Source organism: Nicotiana sylvestris, chromosome 9, assembly GCF_000393655.2.
Source record: "Nicotiana sylvestris chromosome 9, ASM39365v2, whole genome shotgun sequence".
Classification (NCBI taxonomy): domain Eukaryota; kingdom Viridiplantae; phylum Streptophyta; class Magnoliopsida; order Solanales; family Solanaceae; genus Nicotiana; species Nicotiana sylvestris.
In genome coordinates, this window is record NC_091065.1 from 61,031,087 (window position 1) to 61,052,069 (window position 20,983).

Here is a 20,983-nt window from a genome sequence, read left to right on the forward strand (position 1 = left end):
ATATTTTCCCGACTCCTAATAGCGTGATTAGCCCTTCAATTCAGGATTTTAGTCGCACCATTTTTTCTCTCTCTCCTCTCCTCTCTTCCTCTTCCTCTGCCTCACGTAGAATTCTTTTTGCTTGCCGCCAGTCGCCACCATCGATTCTCCTTCTCTGATTTTCTTTCTCAATAATCCAAGTGATTCTCGCCAAAGATCTGATATGTGGAGTCAATATACGAAAAAGAATTTGCCGGAAATTAAAACTTCTGTTCTAGGATTTTCTCATAAATGGCAACATGTTAAGAGCACCACTAAATATCCAGTATTGTTAAAAGTAGGGTGTACAAATCGAATCGGAAAGTCGTACCAAATCAAAAAATTAAACCAAATCGATTAAAAATCCGATTAGGTTTAGTATTGATTAAAATAACTCGAACCAACCCGACATATAAATATATAATTTTTTATATATACTTTTAAAACTATTTATAAAATTTTCTTTAAAAAAAATCAAGAAATATTTACAATATCTTATGAAATATAATATTTAATTAAATATGAAGTGCATAGTACCTTATCAAGAACTACTCTTTTCCTTCTGACAATATTTTGCCAAGAAATGAAATGGCTATTCTAATTCTTCAAAGGGGCTGCTCATTAATCAATATTTCACAAGTCAAACCGTAATTTCACAACTTTGAATCATAGGTCTACTGACCACTAGTTGTCTTGTTGGTTTCTCTATTCCTTCTCATGTGCGAAATAATATGCGATTCTACAACTTTGAAATTCTTTTGGGCCAGGTGTAATGTTACGAGGATTTTCATGTTATTAGTGAAGTAATCATTAAAAGATATGGTATAGTTCAAAGAATATAAGGAGTATTTTCAGGAAGGTATTGGCTAGGAACAAACTTTCAATACATTAATTTTTATTTTTTATTTTTTTGCTATTAAAACTGATCAGTGCGTATTATCATTATAAAATAAGAAAAAGAAGAGCTATCTTTTGAAAAAATATTTAATAGAGTTTGGATACGGCGAACGTGATGTTAACAAACAAAAAAGAGCTAAAGATTCCATAGTTGGATGTTCCCAAGGTAAGTCCTAGAAGTTAGGGCTTAGGTTCAGCAATATTTGCTCTCTAATATATTTATTTTAACCTTTAGCTTTTTAAGGGCATAGTCAAGGGTAAATATTGTAACCACCTAGTATGAAATCATATGTACCATACATTGCTGTTAAATAATCCTAACTTAATTACTACAATATGTTAAAAGTCATACTCCACATGATAGCAGTTGTGTGTCGTCAGAGGTAAGGTTGAAAAAATGAACCTCTCTACACTACTGCCACATGATTTGGCCTTAAAATCTGGGTCCTCCTTCACTCCCCTTAATTTACCTCAATGTCCTCTTCTTATTCTATAGTATATTTTTAACTATCCAGTACTTCACTGTTTAATTTGAAATCTCTAATTAAAGATAAAATAATTGTAATAAATATCAACTCGATAAATCACCTAACTTTATATTGCTGAAAGCTGCCAAATTGATTATAAGAATTGAAATTAATAAGCCTTTCACTACTAATTACCTTTACCCTAAGAACTTGATTTTCCATACATGCTAATAGGTAACTGCACCACTGCAGGAGCAAATGTATCTTCATCGTTTGTGTTTAACACGCGTATTAATACAATGTTCTATCTTTCTCTCTCTATATATATACTAGATTATATACATAAACATACATTAAACAAATTTGTTTCATTAACAATCTAGAAAATAATTTTTAGCATTTGGTGTACAAAATGATGAAAGTTTATACATAAGCTATATGTATTGCACTTATTTGTTTGGTTTAAACACACTAATAATTTTTTCCTGAAAGTATTGTATCCCCTGGTGGCACTACCACTCAACCAAACATTTTACCATTTGATGTTCTTTTCTTTCTGCATAGAAAATGCCTCGTTTTTTAACATCTCACTGTTGGAAAATGCTAATGGCAGTAAGGAGAAACGACATTCAGCAAATTTAACCACATAACTGAGTTCCAAGAGAAGTGCTCATTTGTTTTTTTTTTCTTCTTTCTCTAACTTTCTTTAAAAGAAAATCGTAGAAGCATCAATAAGGCAAAGAGAGAGAGAGAAAGGGAGGGGCATTGAGCTCAGATACCAAAGCAAGACCAACTATGTCATCTATTGAGCTTTGAGGAAAACAATGCAACAACACATGGTGGCATCTGCTTGTAGCGTGGAAAAATCTTTCAATGTTCCCTTTACATATTCATTTCATTAACATTATAGTACTTACTAATAATAATGCAGAGTAAACACAGAACCCCGAGGTGAAAAGATGGTGGAGTTGTTTGTGGCCATTTCAAATCTTTAATACTCCACTAATTATTGTTGCCTCTTTCTTTTGTCTCTTCTTTTCTTGCTTCCCTGCTAAGCTAGATTCTGCTACGTGCTACTACTACTATATTCATAAACCCCACTTGATTTGCATTTATAACATTAGCACACACACAACATCCCATTTTGAGTCTTTCTCTAAGAGTGAGCCAATGCATTTCACCTAAGAAGATTGTGGTTTGGAAGTTGATGCCATTGCAAATGCCAATGTCGAGGCAATTCTTGAACCCCCCAAATCACCATTATCTTCTTGTCTTCCTCACTTTTCTTCTATTCCATCATTTTACTCTTTGCTCCAATGCTGCAAACAATGAAGTTCATGTGCTGTTTTCTTGGCTTCATTCCACTACTTCACCAATTCCTACTGACTTCTCAAACTGGAATCCATCAGACCTCAACCCTTGTAAATGGTCTCATATAGTTTGTTCTTCTCATCTTTTTGTAACAGAAATTGATATTCAATCCATTCAGTTGGCTCTTCCTTTCCCTTCCAATCTTTCCTCTCTACAATCCCTTCAAAAACTAACCATTTCTGGTGCTAATCTCACTGGAACAATCCCACTTGACATTGGAGATTGCACTTCACTTGTAACACTTGATGTCAGTTCAAATAGTCTTATTGGTAGCATTCCAGAAACTATAGGTAAGCTGAAAAACCTTCAAGATTTGATTTTGAACTCCAATCAACTGACAGGAGAAATCCCAGTAGAGGTTGGCAATTGCATTAACCTAAAAAATCTTGTTATTTTTGACAATATGCTTAGTGGGAATCTTCCTGTTGAACTGGGAAAACTTGGAGTTTTGGAAGTTATAAGAGCAGGAGGGAACAAAGATATTGATGGGAAAATACCAGTTGAGCTTGGGAATTGCAACAACTTAATAGTTTTGGGACTTGCTGACACTAAAATTTCAGGTTCTCTTCCTTCATCATTGGGTGATTTGAAAAAGCTTCAAGTTTTGTCAATTTATACTACAATGCTTTCTGGCCAAATACCACCTGAAATAGGCAACTGCTCAGAGCTGGTTGACTTGTATTTGTACCAAAATAGTCTATCAGGTTCATTGCCAGCAGATTTGGGAAAGCTTCAGAAAATGGAAAAGTTGCTGCTTTGGCAAAATAATCTTGATGGTCCAATTCCTGATGAAATTGGGAACTGCAAAAGTTTAGTCATTCTTGATCTTTCTTTGAATTTTTTAAGTGGAAGCATACCTTGGACTTTTGGGAATCTTACTAATCTTCAAGAGTTGATGATTAGTAACAATAACATTTCTGGTTCAATCCCATCTGTTCTTTCTAATGCCACAAATCTGGTACAGTTGCAAATGGACACTAATCAAATATCAGGGTCAATTCCACCGGAAATCGGACAGTTGAAGGAGTTAAATGTCTTCTTTGCTTGGCAGAACAAGCTTAAGGGAAGCATTCCTCCTGCATTGGCTGGTTGCAGAAGCCTACAGGCTTTGGATTTATCGCACAACTCTCTCACTGGTAGTTTACCCCCTGACCTTTTTCAGTTAAATAATTTAACCAAGCTTCTCTTGATTTCCAATGATATTTCTGGTTTTATCCCTCCTGAGATAGGTAATTGTAGTTCTCTTATCCGTGTACGACTTGTTAGCAATAAAATTAGTGGACAAATTCCAAGAGAGATAGGATATCTAGACAACCTTAGTTTTCTTGATCTTTCTGAGAACCATCTTAAAGGATCAGTTCCTGAGGAGATAGGCAATTGCAATGCGTTGCAAATGCTGAATCTATCTAATAACACTCTAAGTGGCACTTTACCGAGCTCTCTTTCTTCTCTTAGTAGGCTTGAGGTTTTGGATGTTTCCTTGAATCAGTTTAACGGTCAGATTCCAGCTAGCTATGGTCAATTTACTTCCCTTAACCGACTTGTTCTTAGTAAGAATGCCTTCTCTGGATCGATTCCCCCAACTCTAGGCAATTGCTCAAGCCTTCAACTGCTTGATCTAAGCAGCAATGAGCTCTCAGGAAACATGCCAGTGGAATTGTTTGACATTCAGGCACTTGACATTGCCTTGAATTTGAGCTGGAATGTCTTGACTGGGGTTATCCCACCACAGATATCCGCCTTGAACAAACTTTCAGTACTAGACTTTTCCCACAATCAGCTTGGAGGAGACTTATTGGCTCTTTCGGGGCTTGAGAATCTGGTTTCCTTGAACGTTTCCTACAACAATTTCACTGGCTACCTCCCTGATAACAAGTTGTTCAGGCAATTATCGGCAGCAGAGTTGGCTGGCAACAAAGGCTTGTGCTCCTTGGGACATGATTCTTGTTTCTTGAGTAGTGCTGGAGGCGGGGAAATGATGAGATACAGTAATGTAAGACGATCATGGAGGCTCAAATTGGCGATTGCACTTCTTACGGTGATGACTGTAGCCTTGGCAATCCTTGGACTGCTGGCAGTTTATAGACTCAGAAAAATGAGCAGAGAAGATACTGATTCTGAATTGGGAGGAGGGGATTCATCACCTTGGAAGTTTACCCCATTCCAGAAACTGAATTTTTCCGTGGAACAAATTTTGAGATGCTTAGTGGAATCCAATGTGATTGGAAAAGGATGCTCGGGAATTGTTTATCGTGCAGAACTTGAAAATGGTGAAGCAATTGCAGTCAAGAAGCTATGGCCAACCACATTGGCAACTGGATATAACTGTCAAAATTCAAAGTGTGGAGTTAGTGGAGAAGTTCGCGATTCTTTCTCAACTGAGGTAAAAACCCTTGGCTCAATCCGTCACAAAAACATTGTGAGGTTCTTAGGCTGCTGCTGGAATCAAAACACTAGGTTGCTCATGTATGACTACATGCCTAATGGAAGCCTAGGTAGTGTTTTACACGAACGAAGTGGTGGATGCTTGGAGTGGGAGTTGAGATACAAGATTGTACTTGGTGCAGCTCAAGGGCTTGCCTATTTACACCATGATTGTACACCTCCAATTGTTCATAGGGACATCAAGGCCAACAACATTCTCATTGGCCTCGACTTTGAGCCCTACATTGCTGATTTTGGTCTAGCCAAACTTGTCGATGATGGAGATTTTGCACGATCCTCCAATACAGTAGCTGGCTCCTATGGATACATAGCACCAGGTTAGTCACAAGCCATACTGCCATTTTTCAACATAACACTGCAACTAGATATTATATAATTAATGCATATGTATTAAACATGTTGTGCAGAGTATGGATACATGATGAAGATAACCGAGAAAACTGATGTTTATAGCTTTGGAGTTGTTGTCTTGGAGGTTTTAACAGGAAAGCAACCAATTGATCCAACCATACCAGATGGACAACACATTGTGGATTGGGTAAGGCAAAAAAGAGGCAATGCTGAAGTCTTGGATATGAGTTTACATGCTCGGCCCAAATCAGAAATTGAGGAGATGATGCAGACTATAGGAGTGGCTATGCTATGTGTTAATCCATCGCCAGATGATAGACCGACAATGAAGGATGTCGCGGCAATGCTAAAAGAGATAAGACACGAGAGAGAAGAGTACCAGAAAGTTGATATGCTCCTCAAAGATGGAGACAATAAGAGTTCTAGTGATGGAGGACCATCTTCAAAGATGCATAGTTTGTATTTACAAAGTAATAAGACAAGCTTTTCTGCATCTTCATTGTTACATTCTTCTTCTTCCTCCAACACCAAGATTGGTTTCAAATAGATACCTGGCTCAATAGTTTTCGAGTCAAAAGATGTAGAAGCAAACTTCTATTTAGTTTTATAGTCAGATTTTTGTTTTTTGGGCTCACTCTCTAGTCTCTAGTTATGTTTCTGCTTGAATTTGTTTAGTGTGTTTTGTGGTGTTTGCTAAATGACCAGAAATTTGTAAAAAAAATGTCTAGAGCCATATTCTTTCTGATACTTAATAAGACATCTTCAATTTTTCTAATATATCACAATTCATTCTTTAAGGGTAGTTGTAAATGTCAATGATTTCTCCATATCAGCAGAATCCACAAGATCAATTGCTTGCTCAGGATATTTACCAAAGGAATTAATTGCCTTGCTTTCTGAACAACTCATATCTTTTTGAGAGTATCCATATCTTCCAGTGCATGATCTGTAGATATACAGACATGTTAAATGGGTCGACCCGGACCCGAACCCATTGACTCTTTGACCCGTGGGTACTTAACCGGGCCGGTCCACTTCACTTTCTTACAAGGGCCGGTCTGGATTTAACCTATTAATCAAAACATGTTGACCCGACTCGGACCCGTAACCCATAATCTCTTAACCCAGGCCCTAATGGGCCGAATCCAAGTTAATTAAAAAAAGTTAAAAACTAATAAATGAAACCCTCTCCGTTCCAGTTTATGTGAACCTATTTCCTTTTTGGTCCGTTCCAAAAAGAATGAACCCTTTCTAAATTTGGTAACAATTTAGTTTAAAGTTACAACTCTACCCTTAATGAGAAGCTTTTATAACCATACAAATACTCTTAGCCCCATTTGGACTTGTTTAGGACCACAAATTCCAAAAGTCTTCATTTTTTTCTTAAACTCTGTGCCCAGTCAAACGGGTTCACATAAATTAAAACGGGGGGAGTAAAAATTTCAAACTTTATACACACACACACACACACACACACATATATATATATATATATATATATATATATAAACTTGAAATTATTACGTGTCCTTGAAACCAGTTAGAATAAAAATGAAAGAAAAAACATACTTTATTAACATTAACACTTGAGAAACATATGGAATTCGACTATTTCTATAACGAATAGTCTAAACATATGGAATTCCACTATTTCGACAAGACGCCTTATAGTGTTTGGTACTAAATTCTTTCTTCAATGTTGGATTCAATTTTTTATCATTTGTCTATATATATGTGTGTGTATGTGTGTGTGATCTGGTCCGGGCCCGTTGACCTGTTAGTCAGCTACCGGTTTGGGTCCGATTCAGTGGGTCAAAATATTATAGCCCGGCCCAGGCCCCTTAAATTAATGGGTTGGTCCGATTAGGTTTCGTGGGTCATGGGATGGTTAAAGAGTCAATTTTAATGGTTATATGGGCCGGTTCGTGGGTCGACCCGGCCCATTTGACAGGTCTAGATATACCATATCTTCTTATTTAAATAAAGACATACGAGTATATTTATCAGAACTGTACTATGATGTTTACTTCAATATGCTCAAAAGTAGCTTAACGTTAAACAAAAGGACCAGGGGAAGAGATGTCTGCCAACTGTGATAGAGTCAGGGTAAACACTTACCCAGCACCTAATATTGATGCGGAGAAGTGGGAAAAGAGAGCTCTTTAGATTTTATGCCGTCTCAAGTTTTGGTCTTGGAATGTTATATCCAATGTTGTTTCAAAATCTAACAGAGACCAGTAAACCGAGACTTCTTCAAATTACAGGTGAAACAACACAGAAGTGGCAGGTGAACAATAATATGGGCTTGGCCCGTTGGACCAGCCCAATCCAACATGTGACTTAGCAGAGCCGGGCAAGAATTTTGGAGACCATTTAAAAACGAGGCTTTTAAGCCGGCCGAGTAAGCCCGTGGCCTGTGAGGCTTAAACTAAGGCTGGACTGGGTCGGCCCGTAGGCCTAATATAAATATGTATTTAAAATTTATAAAATATAAAAATTATATGACACAAAAATATCAAGAAGAGTATCCCAAGGTTTAAATTTATTAAACTCATCGTATTAAAAGATCAAAGTCTTAAAATGTTAATTAGTTTTAAAATTTTAATTATTCTTAATATTTAACTAATTAATATTGCATACGAATGGTAGATGCAGATGAAAGTGAAGATGTTAAGACAATCTTCTCACAAAGTGGATTCAAATGTGTTTGATGAAGATGATGTGTTGAATATCCCATAAGTGTCATGGACGTTCTCTGGAATAGTCTGTTTTGAGTTTTGACATTTAGTGAATGAAGTATATTGTCGTTTACTTTTTAGCGTTTATTGTGATATAATGGAACAGTATAAAAAGTTATTAAATTTTGTGAAATTTTTTCAATAAGATTTTTTTAACTTTTAAATATTTATCTTTTTCAGGTTAGAACTTAAAGAAAAAATATAAATTATATTTTAAAAAATGATGGGACGGCTTGTGGGGGCCCGCAACCCACGGGATGGGGTGGACTGACCATTATAAGGCCCATCAAAATGGTGGGCTAGCCCAACCAGCCCATCAATTGCTAAAGCTCATGTGAGCTGGGCTGGGCTGGGCTAGCCCGACCCCGCCCATACTGACATCTCTTGTGAACAAAGACGGGACATGCCAAGGAATTGAGGATGCCGTTAAAAAAGTATATTTATGATTTCTCTACCGGATTGGTAGAGTTGAGGCTATTATTACTCTACATATTTGTTAAGTTGTTCATCGATGTCTACCTGATAGTCATACTTCTACTCTTCAGAGATTTCGTTGTTCATCGAATTGTAACCAATTGACATACTTTTTCTAGGTCGTTTTAACAAAATATTCTTTGAATTTGCAACTTCAATTTCAATCAAAATACCCTAAATTTGCTCCAAATGATCTCAAATTTGAAGCAAAATTTCCAAATATCAATACTAATTAATAATCCCCAAATACTAATTTAGTCAAATAATACCAAATCAAAAAGACCCACTTTGTCTTCTTCAAAACTTTCTAAGGTCCAACAATACACTTTTCTAATGTCCAACAATGAAGTTTTGAGATTTTAACGGTTAATCACCAAATATGTCTTTGAACTAAAATTTTAAGCACAAATTATCAATATTCAAATAATTTTAACGGTAATCGATCATTAACTTCAAGTTTTCACCACCAAACAAGAATTTCAAGCTTAAAATTTTGGAAAACTATGATGTTCAAGTAAAAAAAGAGGAACATTTCACTAAGATCATAAAAAACGGGAACATTGTGCAAATTTTTAAAAGCTAGTAGCTTTTTTCATTTTGGGCCTGTTAGACTAAATTAATACCGGGCCTAGCCAAAATATATACACTTATCGTGTATATAACATATATATTAGGAATTTGTACCTCCTATAGCAAAGGTTGATACCTTAATTAATTTAAATAAATACCCTTTTAAAAAATTATATTCCATAGCTACTTTTTGATTTTTATAGCCAAATATCTATTTATGGTCACCTCCTACCCTTAAGCCATAAAATACGCTTTGTATTATATTTCTCTCTCATTCTTTCAGATTTTTCTCCACCCCCTCTCTCTCTCAACGCCAGTCTTTCTCCATGAATACAACTACGATTCTCTACTGATTCATCTCCATTGTCTCGTGAAATTTTTATTGTCAGTGGGTTGGGGCTCTAAATCAATGTTGAAATCAAGCCCTAGAAAGAAAGATGGAGGTTCAAAATCTTCCATTGAAAGGTGAATTGAGGGAAAATTTTGAGGGGTTGTATATTTGAAATATGAATCGGAGGGATTTGCAAATGAAATTATAGTGAAATTTTGGGGCAATTTCTTTTGTTTTTGCGCCAAATTTTGAGAGTATCGAGTCAGAATCCGACCCTCTAGACGAAACGACATTAGGATTGTTCTTAAACAAAGACAACGGAGTTTGGGGCTGAGCAACCTGAAGAGTCTGTTACCTTTTTTTCGTTGTATTTCAATTTATCTCGCTGTATTCTATGTATTTCATTGTATTCAATGTCTTTTTTTCATTGTATTTCAACGTATCTCACTGTATTCCATGTATTTCATTGTATTCACTATCTCGCTATATTCCATGAATGTATTCATATATATTTTTTTGAATTAATATAATTTATGTATTCAGATATATATATATATATATATATATATATATATATATGTATTCAAATGTATCTGCAGTATGTATTCATATGTTTTTGCACTATAGATGACCTGTTATACTTCATGTATTCAATGTATTTTTATGTATTTTACTGTATTTAATGTAATTATATAATTTCAGTATATAAATATATTTGTAAAGATACCACTAAAAAAGAAAGGATGGATTGAATCTCTGGAGATTGCTCTGTTTTTGGGGTATTTTTCGGTTGAGAATATTTTTTATAACTGGAAATATAAATTTTGTGTGCTATAATTGAGTTTGTTGAGTTATATTAGGAGTCTATTGTGTCAATTGATTCACTTTCCATTTAAAAACAACTGAATAGACCACGATTTACGCTATTTACGTTACTGTATTCACAAATACATATCGTGAATACAATCGAATACAATAATTGCCTAGTTGTACTCCCCCGTTTCACGCCGAGTTTTGCTACTGTATTCATGAATACAGTAGCTTAAATACATCGAATACACTATAAAAAAACTGAAAACATAGCTATAGGAAGTAATATAGTAAATGATAGCTACAGCTAGCTAATAACCACTAAACAATAGTGGTTTGTGAAAATTTCTCTATATATTATATGTATATTTATACTTAAAACATATACATTTTTCGATTATTACTTTTAGGGCAGCCAAAGATGTTATTATCCCTAAAATTATCCTATAATAATATAGAAACATAAAGAATAGATTAAGAAGTTGCCATACAATCAAGTTACACGGATAGTGCAAAATTATTTACATATTAGTGTATAGTACAACTTAAATCTTTACTTATATTAGTCTTAAGGTACGCGCTTTGCGCGTGTTTCTAATGTCAATAAATAAATAATTTCTTAAAAATCACATAAATAGTATTAAACAATGTCTTTGAGCTATAATAAAAATATAAATAAAATGTACTCCCTTCGTTTTAATTTATGTGAACCTATTTTCTTTTGAGTCCGTGCCAAAACGAATTACCCCTTTTCTATATTTGAAACCGGTTTACCTTTATGCAATGATTTATAGCCACACAAACTATATATACCTCATTTTTTACCATAAGTTTAAAAGTTTTTTTTCTTAAACATCGTGCCCGTCAAATAGGTTCACATAAATTGAAATGGAAGGAGTATAACTCTCTAAAAATATATTTGTTGATCCCAAATACAGCCTAATGAAAGTACTCATAGTTTTGTTTCATAATGTTAATAATTAATATTTGTAAGGAGCTGTCATTTGTTAGAATATTTACAAAAACATAAGATAGTTAACAATAACTCATTTAAAATATATTTTATTTTATACTGTTTCATTCTTATTGCTTCAAGTTTGCATATACTAATAGAAAAATAATTATTGATTGTATGCTATTTTATAATTATTGACTGAATTCTACACATTTAGAATATATGGTACTTGCAAGTCGAAATTGTCATAACCTGGAATTACCACCGTTAGGACCATAATGGCGCCTAATATCTCACTTGCTAGGCAAGCCAACGTTAGAACAATTTATCCTTTTTAATAGTCTAAAATTAATTAATGAAGAAGAACTGATTCAACTGCAACAATCCAAAATATAAACGCGGAAGCTAAAACTGCAAAACATCTGCTACAAAATCCCTGAACCTGGTGTCACAAGTGCACAAGCTTCTAGAGTAATACATACAAGGGTCTAAAATAAATACGAAACTATTTGAATGAAAACACACAGCTAAATAGAAAGAGGAAGGGGACTCCAGGAGCTGCGGGCGCTGAACAATCGTACCTCAAGTCTCCGCAACTGTCCAATCCGAGCACACTAATAACCGCCGTTGAAACCGACTCCAAAATCTGCACAGTGTGCTCACCCCATGTATTGGTAAGTGCCGGGCCTAACATCGACGAAGTAGTGACGAGGCTAAGGCGGTCCATCTACACTACAACCTGTACTGAGTATATAATAATGACAGAAAATAGGAATACTGAACAAAATTTAACAGTCAACTGAAAGTAATAACCACAACCTCAAGAATAAACCATTGTCGTCCAGAATTACCAATCTTTAGCAGTTCAAATACAAATTCCGGAAAACCAACATAGCTTAAGAAATGGAGACATATAGGTTGTTGCGGCACGCAACCCGATCCCACCATTTGTCAATATCAATATCATATTCACCTTTATTTCACCATGTCGATCCACCCTTATTCTATCTGTTGCAGCGTGCAACCCGATCCCACCGTATAAAACATATTCACCCTTATTCCATCATATTAATCCACCCTTATTACACCTGTTGCGGCGTGTAGCCCGATCCCACCATATCAATACCAAAAACTCAAAGCATAATCAAATCAATAGTTCAACCACAAAGCTTTTACGGTCAATAAATACCAAACTGAACCAAAAGGGAACTTGTACAGTAAAGAAATCTACACAAGTAATATTACATAGCGAGACCAATCCAGCAATTGACAATTAGAAAGTGAAAGTAAGTCACTTTAAACAAATTGCAGGGAGTCATGAAACAATGGAAGAACTAATATCGTGAACATGAGAAGATACTGAATAACAAGCAGTAATTAAGCAGGGAAAGCATATAGAACATATAACAGTTAAGACATGAAAGGAAATGATTAAGGAAAAGCAGTAAATCATGGAAAATAGATAATTCGGCGGTATATAAGCACTTGTCACCTTGTATATACGCCGCTCACATGAGAATCACATAGCACATAGTCTGAAGGTTCCTAATTCCCTTAAGTCAAGGTTCGACATAGCACTTACCTCGCTCCAAAAACCACTCAAAGCTCAACCACAGCTTTGCCTTTCAAACACGCCTCCGAACCAATAATATCTAGCAAATTACCAACCAAACGATTCAAATTAAGACTTAGGAACTACCCACGATTGTAAAGAATTCAATTTAGGTCATTATTGAAAAAATCAACAAAAGTCAACTCTCGGGCCCGCTTGATCCAAACCCAAAATTCGGACCAAACTCGATTACCCATTCACTTCCGAGCCCAATTATGTAATTTATTTTGGAATCTGACCCCAATTCGAGGTCTAAATCCCAATATCTCAAAAACCCTTAATTCTATCCAAACAGCCAAATTTCCACCATGAAAACACTAGATTTTTGGTTAAAAACTTGTGAAATGTAATGAAAGATTGAAAGAATATGGGTTAGAATCACTTACCAATAATTTGGGGAAGAAAGAGTCTTGGAAAAATCGCCTCTAGGGTTTTTTTGTTTTGAAAATTTAAAGAATGAGTGAAAATTCCGTTTTTCTAACTATTTGGTGTGTTTCAGGTATCGCATTTGCGCCCGAACTCCGCAAATGCGAACTTTTCTTCGCAAATGCGAAGAGTGCCTGAGCCTGCTGCCTTCGCAAATGCGAATGAGTGTTCGCAAATGCAGCCTTCCAGGATCGCAAATGCAAAGGTCTCTCTCCCAGCCCACTGCTCGCAAATACGATGGCCTTTTTGCAAATGCGAGGCTCATATTTGCGAGCCAGACCTCGCAAATGCGATGTCTGCAGATCTGATACACCGGCTGAGTTATAAGTCCAAATTTTCACTCTGTAACCTATCTGAAACTCACCCGAGCTCCCAGGGCTTCAAATCAAATATGCACGCAAGTCCTAAAACATCATACGAACGTGCTCGCGCAATCAAATGGCCAAAATAACACCTAGAACTATGAATTGAACACCAAATCAAATGAAATTTTTATGAAAGCTTTAAAACTTCTATTTTCACAACTGAACGTTCGAATCACTCTCACCAACTCTGTTTCTCACCAAATTTTACAAAGAAGTTATAAATATAATAATGGACAGGTATCGGACTCCGAAAACCAAAATACATGCCCGGTATCAACAAAGCCAAACATCAGTCAATTCTTAAGAATCATTAAACTTTCAAACTTTTAATTTTCAACAAAATTCATATCTCGAGCTATGGACCTCGGAATTCGATTCCGGGCATATGCCCAGGTCCTATATTTCGATACGGAACCACTGAGACCGTCTAACATGGATCCGGATCCGTTTAATTAAAATGTTGACCGAAGTTAACTTAAATTAATTTTTAATGCAAAAATTGTCATTTTATTAGTTTTTAACATATAAGCCTTTCGAAAAAATACCCAGACTGCGCACGCAAATCGAGAAAGGTTAAAATGAGATATTTAAGGCTTTGGAATATAGAATTTAGTTCTATAACATGATATGACCTATTGGGTCATCACATTCTTCACCTCTAAAAAAATCGTTCGTCCTTGAACGGATATAGAAAAGTACCTGGGCTGGTGAAAAGGTGGGGATATCTACTCCACATGTCCGACTCGGAATCCCAAGTTGCTGCCTCGATGGGTTGACCTCTCCACTGCACTCGAACTGAAGGTTAACTATTCGATTTCAACTGACGAACCTATCGGGCTAGAATAGCCACCAGCTCCTCCTCATAAGTCAAATCCTTGTCCAACTGGACAGAGCTGAAATCTAGCACATGGGACAGATCATCGTGGTACTTCCGAAGCATGGACACATGGAATACCGGATGAATTGTTGACAAACTAGGTGGCAATGCGAGCTTGTAAGCCACCTCACTCATTCTCTGAAGAATCACAAAAGGTCCGATGTGCTTAGGGCTCAACTTGCCCTTCTTTTCAAACCTCATTACATTCTTCATAGGTGATACCCGGAGCAACACTCTCTCTCCAACCATGAATGCAACATCACGAATCTTACGGTTAGCATAACTCTTCTACCTAGACTGAGCTGTGCGAAGTCTATCTTGAATAATCCTGTACCAAATCTGTACACAATATCGAGCCTCCCCCAGCTCGAACCATCCAACTGGCGATCGGCACTGCCTATCGTATAATGCCTTTTAGGGAGCCATCAGAATGCTCGACTGATAGCTATTATTGTAGGAAAATCCCAAGAGCCTCTGAAGTCAATAACACAAGCACGGAGCATATCCTCTAATATTTGAATGGTACGCTCGGACTGTCCGTCTGTCTGAGGATGAAATGTTGTGCTCAACTCAAGCTCCGTGCCCAACTCACACTGTGCTGCCTTTTAGAAATGCAAGGTGAACTGCGTACGTCGATAAGAAATGATAGACACAGTAATACCATGAAGACGAACGATCTCGCGGATGTAACCCTCTACCAACCGCTTTGAAGAATAGGTAACTGCCACAGGAATAAAATGCACTGACATGGTCAGCCTATCCACAATGACCCAAACCGCATCAAACTTCCTCTGAGTCCGTGGGAGTCCAACAACGAAATCTATAGTGATACGCTCCCACTTCCACTCAGGAATCTCTATATTCTGAAGCAAACCACCAGGTCTCTAATGCTCATACTTTACTTGCTGACAATTTAGACACCGAGCTACAAAAGCAACTATGTCCTTCTTCATCCTCCTCCAACAATAATGTTGCCGCAAGTCCTGATACATCTTGGTGGTGCCCGGATGAATAGAATAACAGGAACTGTGTGCCTCTTCTAGAATCAACTCACGAAGTCCATCCATATTAGGTACACAAACACGACCCTGCATCCTCAAAACACTATCATCTCCAACTGTAACCTGCTTGGCATCTCCATGTCGCACTATGTCCCTAAGGACAAGCAAATAAGGGTCATCATACTGTTGCTCCCTTATGTGCTCCAACAATGAAGACCGAGCAACCGTACAAGCTAAAACACGACTGGGCTCAGAAACATCCAACCTTGCGAACTGGTTGGCCAAGAACTGAACATCTAATGCAAGCGGTCTCTCACCAACTAGAACAAACGCAAGGCTGCCTATACTCACTGACTTTCTACTCAAAGCATCGGCCACCACATTGGCTTTCCCAGGATGATACAAGATGGTGATATCATAGTCTTTCAATAGCCCCAACCACCTTCTCTGCCTAAAATTGATCTCCTTTTGCTTGAACAAATACTGCAAACTATGATCTGTGAATACCTCACACGATACGCCATAAAGATAGTGCCTCCAAATCTTCAGCGCATGAACAATGGCTGCCAACTCTAAGTCATGAATAGGGTAATTCTTCTCGTGAACCTTCAGCTGCCGCGACGTATATGTAATTACCTTGCCACCCTGCATCAACATCACACCGAGTCTAATACGAGATGCATCACAATATACCGTATAAGATCCTGAACCTGTGGGCAACACCAACATTGGTGCCATAGTCAAAGCAGTCTTGAGCTTTTGGAAGCTCGCCTCACACTCGTTCGACCATCAGAACAGGGCACCCTTCTGGGTCAACCTGGTCAACGAGGCTGCTATAGATGAAAACCCCTCTACAAACTGACGATAATAACCCGCCAATCGTAAGAAACTCCGGATCTCTATAGCTGATGTGGGTCTAGGCAAGTTATGAACTGCCTCAATATTCTTAGGATCTACCTGAATACCCTATGCTGATACAACGTGCCCTAAGAAAGGGACTAAATATAATCAGAACACGCACTTTGAAAACTTAGCATATAATTAGCTGTCTTTCAGAGTTTGAAGTACGATCCAGAGATATTGCTCATGCTCCTCTCAACTGTGAGAGTAGATCAAGATATCATTAATAAACACAATCACAAAGAAATCCATATAAGGCTTGAACACCCGGTTCATCAAATCCATGAATGCGACTGGGGCATTTTTCAGCCCAAATAATATCACTAGAAACTCATAATGCCTATACCGAGTCAGAAAAACTGTATTAGGGACATCTGATGCTCAAATGCTCAATTGATGGTAGCCAGACCTCAAATAAATCTTTGAAAACACCTTGGCACCCTAAAGCCGATCAAATAAGTCATCAAACCTTGGTAATGAATACTTGTTCTTGATGGTGACTTTGTTCAACTGCCGATAATCTATGCACATCCTCATCGATCCATCCTTCTTCTTCATAAACAACATCGGCGCACCCCAGTGTGAGACAGTAGGTCTAATGAAGCCTTTATCAAGAAAATCTTGCAATTGCTCCTTCAATTCTTTCAACTATGATGGGGCCATACGGTATGACGAAATAGAAATGGGCTGAATTCCTGAGCCCAAATCAATGCAGAAGTCAATATCTCGGTCGGGTGGCATCCCCGGCAGATCTGCAGGAAACGCCTCTGGAAACGCACGAACAATTGGCACAGAATTTATAGAAGGGATCTCCGCACTAGAATAACGGACATAAGCCAAATAAGCTAGACACCTCTTCTCGACCATATGTCGAGCCTTCATATAGGAGATAACCCCACTGGTACAATGGCCAGGAGTCCCTCTCCACTCTAATCGAGGCAACCCCGACAAGGCTAAGGTCACCGTCTTGGCGTGATAATCCAATATAGTATGATAAAGGTGACAACCAATCCATATCTAAAATGACATCAAAATCAACCATATCGAGAAGTAGAAGATCTATTCTAGTCTCGAGACTTCCATTAGTAACCACACACAAACGATAAACATGATCTACTATAATAGCATCTCCCACATGTGTGGACACATACACAGAAACACTCAAAGAATCATGAGGCATAACCAAATATAAAGAAAAATCGGACGACACATATGAATAAGTAGAACCCGGATCAAATAGAACTGAGGCATCTTTACTGCAAACTGAGACCGTACATGTGATAACCGCATCAGATGACTCAGCCTTAGGCCTGGCTGGAAAGGCATAGCATCGGGGCTAGGCCCCACCACTTTAAACTACATCTCTAGGACGACCTCCTGCTGGATGGCCTCCAGCCTCAAGCCTGGCTAGAAAGGTATAGCATCGGGGCTGGGCCCCATCATTCTGAACTACATCTTTAGGACGACCTCCTGCTGGATGGCCTCCACCTCTAGCGGCCTGACCTCCAGCTCTAATAGTCTGAGCTCTACCTTTAGAGGCATGAACTCTACCTATGGCTCCCCGACCCTACCTCTAGCTGGTTGAGCGGGCGGTGATGCAACCGGTGCTGGAATCATGGCACAAAAACTCTGCTGTGACATGCCGCCTAATAATCTCGGACAAGTCCTCCTGATATGCCCAAAACCACCACACTCATAACATTCATCCTGGTGTTATGGCTACTGAAACTGAGACTGGTCTGAATGGGCCGGATGAACATGGTAGTAACTCTAAATAGGATGTGCACTGATAGGAGCTCGGTGCACTATAGGCGGGCTGCCCAGAATGAGGCAATAAGGACCACGACTCGCTGAAACACTGTGTGATGCCTAAAGCCTGACTGATATAGCATGGGAGGATAGCCCCTACCAAAAGTACCCCTGCCTTCAAATGAGGCACTACTAAGACCACCGAAATGATGAGGCCTCTTATCTGACCCATGCCCTCTCTCCTGTGAAAGAACATCCTCAATCCGCCTGCGACATTGGCAGCCGTTTGAAAAGAAATCTCGCTCCCGATCTCCTTAGCCATCTGCAACTTGATAAGATGAGCGAGTCCTTCAATAAACTTCCTCACCCTTTCTCTCTCGGTAGGAAGCAGAAGAATAGCATGACGGGCTAAGTCCACAAAACGGGTCTCATACTGAGTGACAGTCGTACTGCCTTGATGGAAGCGCTCGAACTGCCTGCGGTAGCTCTCTCTCTAAGTGATAGGAAGGAACTTCTCAAGAAATAGTTGAGAGAATTGGTCCCAAGTAAGAGCAAGGGACCCAGATGGTCTGGTTAACACATAATCCCTCTAGCATTTCTTGGCGGAACCCGACAACTGAAATATAGCAAAATCGACCCCATTAGTCTCTACTATACCCATGTTCAGTAGCACCTCGTGACAGCTGTCAAGATAGTCCTGGGGGTCCTCTGAATATGCACCACCGAAGTGAACTAGAAAGAGCTTAGTAAACCTGTCCAATCTCCATAAAGCCTCAGAAGACATAACTGATCCATCACCGGCCTGCGCCGCAACACCCAACTGAACTTCCCCAATTGGCTGGGCTGCTAGAGTCTGAAACTGGGGAGCCATCTACTCCGGAGTGTGAGTAGCGTGAGTTTGTGCTCCTCCCCCAGCCTGAGAGACGGCTGGTGCCAGAGGAAATGTACCGGCCTGAGCCACACTCTCCATAAGGCCTATCAAACAGATTAAAGCATCCTGAAGCACTGGGGTGGAAATGAACCCCTCCAGGACCTGAGTTGGCCCGACAGGCACAACCTGGACGAGAACCTTCTCGTTAGACTCCACCTGAGGCTCCGCTGCTTATGTCGCTGCTCGAGCTCTAGGCAAAGCCCTGCCCCTGCCTCTGCCTTTGGCACGGCCTCGGCCTCGACCTATGACCCTCGTAGGAGCTGCAACTAGGGGCTCTAGCTGCTACTCAGCTGATATGCGGTACACATTCTTGCCATCTGCGAGAGAACATAATAGAAGGGTCAAATCAATGATAGAATAAAATCGCACGATAGAGAAGAATAGAAGTGAAATTGTTCCTAACTCCATAGACTCTAGAAGATAAGTACAGACGTCTCCGTACCGATCCTCTAGACTCTACTAAGTTTGCTCATAATTGTAATACCTATGTAACCTAGTGCTCTGATACCAACTTATCATGACCCGAAATTTCTACCGTCGGGACCGTGATGGTGCCTAACATTTCACTTGCTAGGCAAGCCAACGTTAGAACAATTTATCCTTTTTAATATTCTAAAATTAATTAATGAAGAAGAATTGATTCAACTACAACAATCCAAAATATAAATGCGGAAGCTAAAACTATAAACATCTGCTATAAAATTCCTGAACCCGGTGTCACAAGTGCACAAGCTTCTAGAGTAATACATACAAGGGTCTAAAATAAATACAAAGCTGTTTGAATGAAAATGCACTGCTAAATAGAAAGAGGAAAGGGACTCCTGGAGTTGCGGACGCTGAACAGCCGTACCTCAAGTCTCCACAACTGTCCAATCCAAGCACGCTAATAACCGCCATTAGGATCGACTCAAAAATCTGCACAGTATGTAGAGTGTTGTGTTAGTACAATCGACCCCATATACTGGTAAGTGCCGAGCCTAACCTCGAAGAAGTAGTGACGAGGTTAAGGCGGGTCACCATCACTACAACCTGTATGCAGTATATAATAATGATAGAAAATAAGAATACTTAATAGAATTTAACAGTAAAGTGAAAATAATAACCATAGCCTCAAGAATAAACCAGTGTCGTCCAAAATTACCAATCTTTAACAGTTCAAATACAAATGCCGGAAAACCAACATAGCTCAAGAAATGGAGACATATAGGTTGTTGCGGCGCGCAACCCGATCCCACTTGACAACACAAAATCCTCACTTACTTCACTGTAACAATATCAACAACAATAAGTAATATATATGTTGCAGCGCGCAACCCGATCTCACCATTTGTTAATATCAATATCATATTCACCTTTATTTCACCATGTCGATCCACCCTTATTTCACATGTTGCGGCGTGCAACCCGATCTCACCGTATAAAACATATTTACCCTTATTCCACCATATCAATCCACCCTTATTACACATGTTGCGGCGTGCAGCCCGATCCCACCATATCAGTACCAAATACTCAAAGCATAATCAAATTAATAGTTCAACCACAAAGCCTTTACGGTCAATAAATACCAAACTGAACCAAAAAGAAACTTGTACAGTAAAGAAATTCACACGAGTAATACTTTACAACGAGACAAATCCAGTAATTGACAATTAGAAGGTGTAATTAAGTTACTTTAAACAAATAGCAGGGTGT

At 38.4% G+C, this 20,983-nt stretch overlaps 1 protein-coding gene across 1 annotated transcript; it reads left to right on the forward strand.

Annotated features, from left to right (window-relative positions):
- The first annotated feature begins 2,328 nt into the window (after positions 1-2,328).
- LOC104239944 (LRR receptor-like serine/threonine-protein kinase RGI2) lies at positions 2,329-6,276 on the forward strand. Its single transcript, XM_009794696.2, has 2 exons — positions 2,329-5,515; positions 5,606-6,276. The coding sequence occupies exons 1-2, from the start codon at positions 2,590-2,592 to the stop codon at positions 6,094-6,096; spliced, it is 3,417 nt and encodes a 1,138-aa protein (XP_009792998.1). The 5' UTR covers positions 2,329-2,589; the 3' UTR covers positions 6,097-6,276.
- The last annotated feature ends 14,707 nt before the right edge of the window (positions 6,277-20,983 follow it).